This window comes from Acanthisitta chloris, unplaced genomic scaffold (genome assembly GCF_000695815.1).
Source record: "Acanthisitta chloris isolate BGI_N310 unplaced genomic scaffold, ASM69581v1 scaffold41267, whole genome shotgun sequence".
Classification (NCBI taxonomy): Eukaryota; Metazoa; Chordata; class Aves; order Passeriformes; family Acanthisittidae; genus Acanthisitta; species Acanthisitta chloris.
The window spans coordinates 1,100-3,508 of NW_008684950.1; the positions used below are offsets into that span (position 1 = coordinate 1,100).

Consider the following 2,409-nt stretch of genomic DNA (forward strand, 5'->3'; position numbering starts at 1 on the left):
ACACCTGCACTCAACACCCTACAGCAGCAGGTCTCCCACTTCAAGCTGCTCACAGCCCTGGCTGTGCTCTCCCCAAACTCACCTCTCAACACCTTTACCTACCTGCAAGAAGCAGGTCCCAACAGGGGTGTTCTCCTTCAGGGACACATTGTAGAAGTTACTCCTGAATACTGGCTCATTGTCATTGACATCCTGCAAGGCCACACGCACCACAGCTGAGGAGGAGAGGGCAGGGGTTCCTCGGTCTGTGGCCAGCACGGTCAGCTGAGGCTGAGGGTCCTTCTCGTAATCCAGTGGGGCAGTGGTGGTGATGATGCCAGTGGCAGGGTCTATGGCAAACCAGCTGGAGTGGGTGTCACGGCCATGCACGATACTGTACCGCACCTCCCCGTTGGGACCCTGGTCCTTGTCACGAGCCGTCACCTGCAGGACAAAGCTGCCAGGGTACACCACCTCCGGGATGCTCTGCTTGTACTCCTGCTGGTCGAAGAGTGGGGGGTTGTCATTGACATCCATCACCTGCAGCACAAAGGCCGATTCTGCACGGAGTGGGGGTGTTCCTGAGTCAGTAGCTGTCACCCGCAGATCATAGGAATCTCTTTCTTCACGATCCAGAAGCTGGTCCACACAGATCAGGTAGATGATGTTGTCCTTGGTAGTGAGGGCAAACTTGCCATCCCCACCTTCCAGTGTAACATTCACATTGGAGTACTCTCCATAGTCTGGGTCCGACACAGAGATGCGTGCCACGTACTGTCCAGGCTGGGCTCCCTCAGAGATCTGCGGGGAGCCATCCTCACTCAGGAAGATGATAGTCATGGTGGGCTGGTTGTCATTGTAGTCACGCACATGGATAGTGACAAAGGCTGTGGTGACCTCAGGATGGACAGCCTTATCCCTTGCCTGCACCACCAGCTCATGCACCTTCCTCAGTTCATAGTCCAGACCCTTGTTGAGCTTGATAACTCCAGTCCGGGCATCAATAGTGAAGTACTGGTCAGGATCGCTCTGCCGTCGGTTGATCTCATAAATCACATCCCCATTGTCACCTTCGTCTGCATCAGAGGCAAAGACCTGCAGGATGCTGCTGCCAGGTTTCAGGTTCTCTGAGATGAGTGTATGATAGCGGCTCTGATTGAAGCTGGGAGCATTATCATTGATGTCCTGAATGGACACATCCAGAGTCATCTGGGTGCTCCGGGGCGGAAAACCTCCATCGTAGGCTTCCAACAGCAGCGAGTATGATGAACGGTTCTCCCGATCCAGAACGTTGCTGACCACCAGGTCCAGGTACAGGACCCCATTGGGTCCTCGACGTGTTTCCAGGCGGAAGGCCTGCCCCACATTCCCTCCCTTTACCACATAACCTTGCGTGTTCAGGAGGCCACTGTCAGCATCAAAGGCTGGTTCCAAGGGAAACCTGCTGCCAATGGGTGTGTGCTCTGGGATCTGGAAGGTGCTGTGCTGTTTGGGAAAGGCTGGAGCATGGTCATTGATGTCATTCACTTGGATGTTCACTTCTACCGTGATGCCCTCCGGGGTGACAGCGATGAAGCTATAGCGGTCCCGAGTCTCCCGGTCCAGGACACGAGCTGTTTTGATGATCCCAGTGTTCTCGTCTATCCCCAAGTCAGTGGAGACGCCACTACCCTCCTGTGCTGAGATGAAGTACATGTAGGCACTAGTTCCAGGGGGTAGGCCAGCACTGATGTCCCCAATGATGGTGCCAGCTGGTTGCTCCTCATCTATCTGTAGATCCAGGGTGCCCAGGACAGCAGAGCCCATCCCTGCTCTCAGGCCCCCGAAAATGAGCAGCTCGAGCAGAAGCATGGTTGACCCCTTCAGATGCTCCATGGCTGGTGACTGGCAGAGCAGAGGCTGGCTCAATCTCCTTCACAGTGTTCGCTTTAATCCTGCATGGAATGCAGACCAGAGGATGATGGTTAAGAGGGAGCAAAGGAAGGACAGGGAAAAAAGCCTGGAGAGGGAAGGCCTGCCCAGTACCTGCTGCCCAATAGCTGCCTATCACCTATCCCTCACAAGGAGCGAATAGGACAGTGTGACAGAGCAAATGGTGCTCAGAACGAAGGCCTGGGACAGCACCTGGAGTCAGTCCAGCAGGTCACACCTGACAGTGCAGAGGTGAGCAGTTAGTACCCTGCCACATAGGTGCTTCCTACATCCTCTTCCCAGCCATGGCCTGCCTGGCAGCACTGGCACCAGCTGCCTGTGAGCTGTGTGTCCCTGTGCCTTTAACAGCTGAATGTTTCTTGTGAGGGTCAGAGCCTGTCTACAAGAGGACAGAGGGTTTTGGACAAACCGCAACCTTGCACCTCTCTGCCCTGAGAAAGCTGGTCTCAAATTGTGAGAGAGCTCAGCAAATGACTGTGTTGAGACCCCAGCCCCCCT

The 2,409-nt window shown here is 55.1% G+C and overlaps 1 protein-coding gene across 1 annotated transcript; it reads right to left on the reverse strand.

The window, feature by feature from the left end:
* Window positions 1-102: 102 nt before the first annotated feature.
* On the reverse strand, window positions 103-1,830 carry LOC103806803 (protocadherin-16-like; the record flags this gene model as incomplete). Its single annotated transcript, XM_009079511.1, has 1 exon — window positions 103-1,830. A coding segment is annotated over exon 1 (1,728 nt), but the record flags the coding sequence as incomplete, so codon positions are not given.
* Window positions 1,831-2,409: the final 579 nt, after the last annotated feature.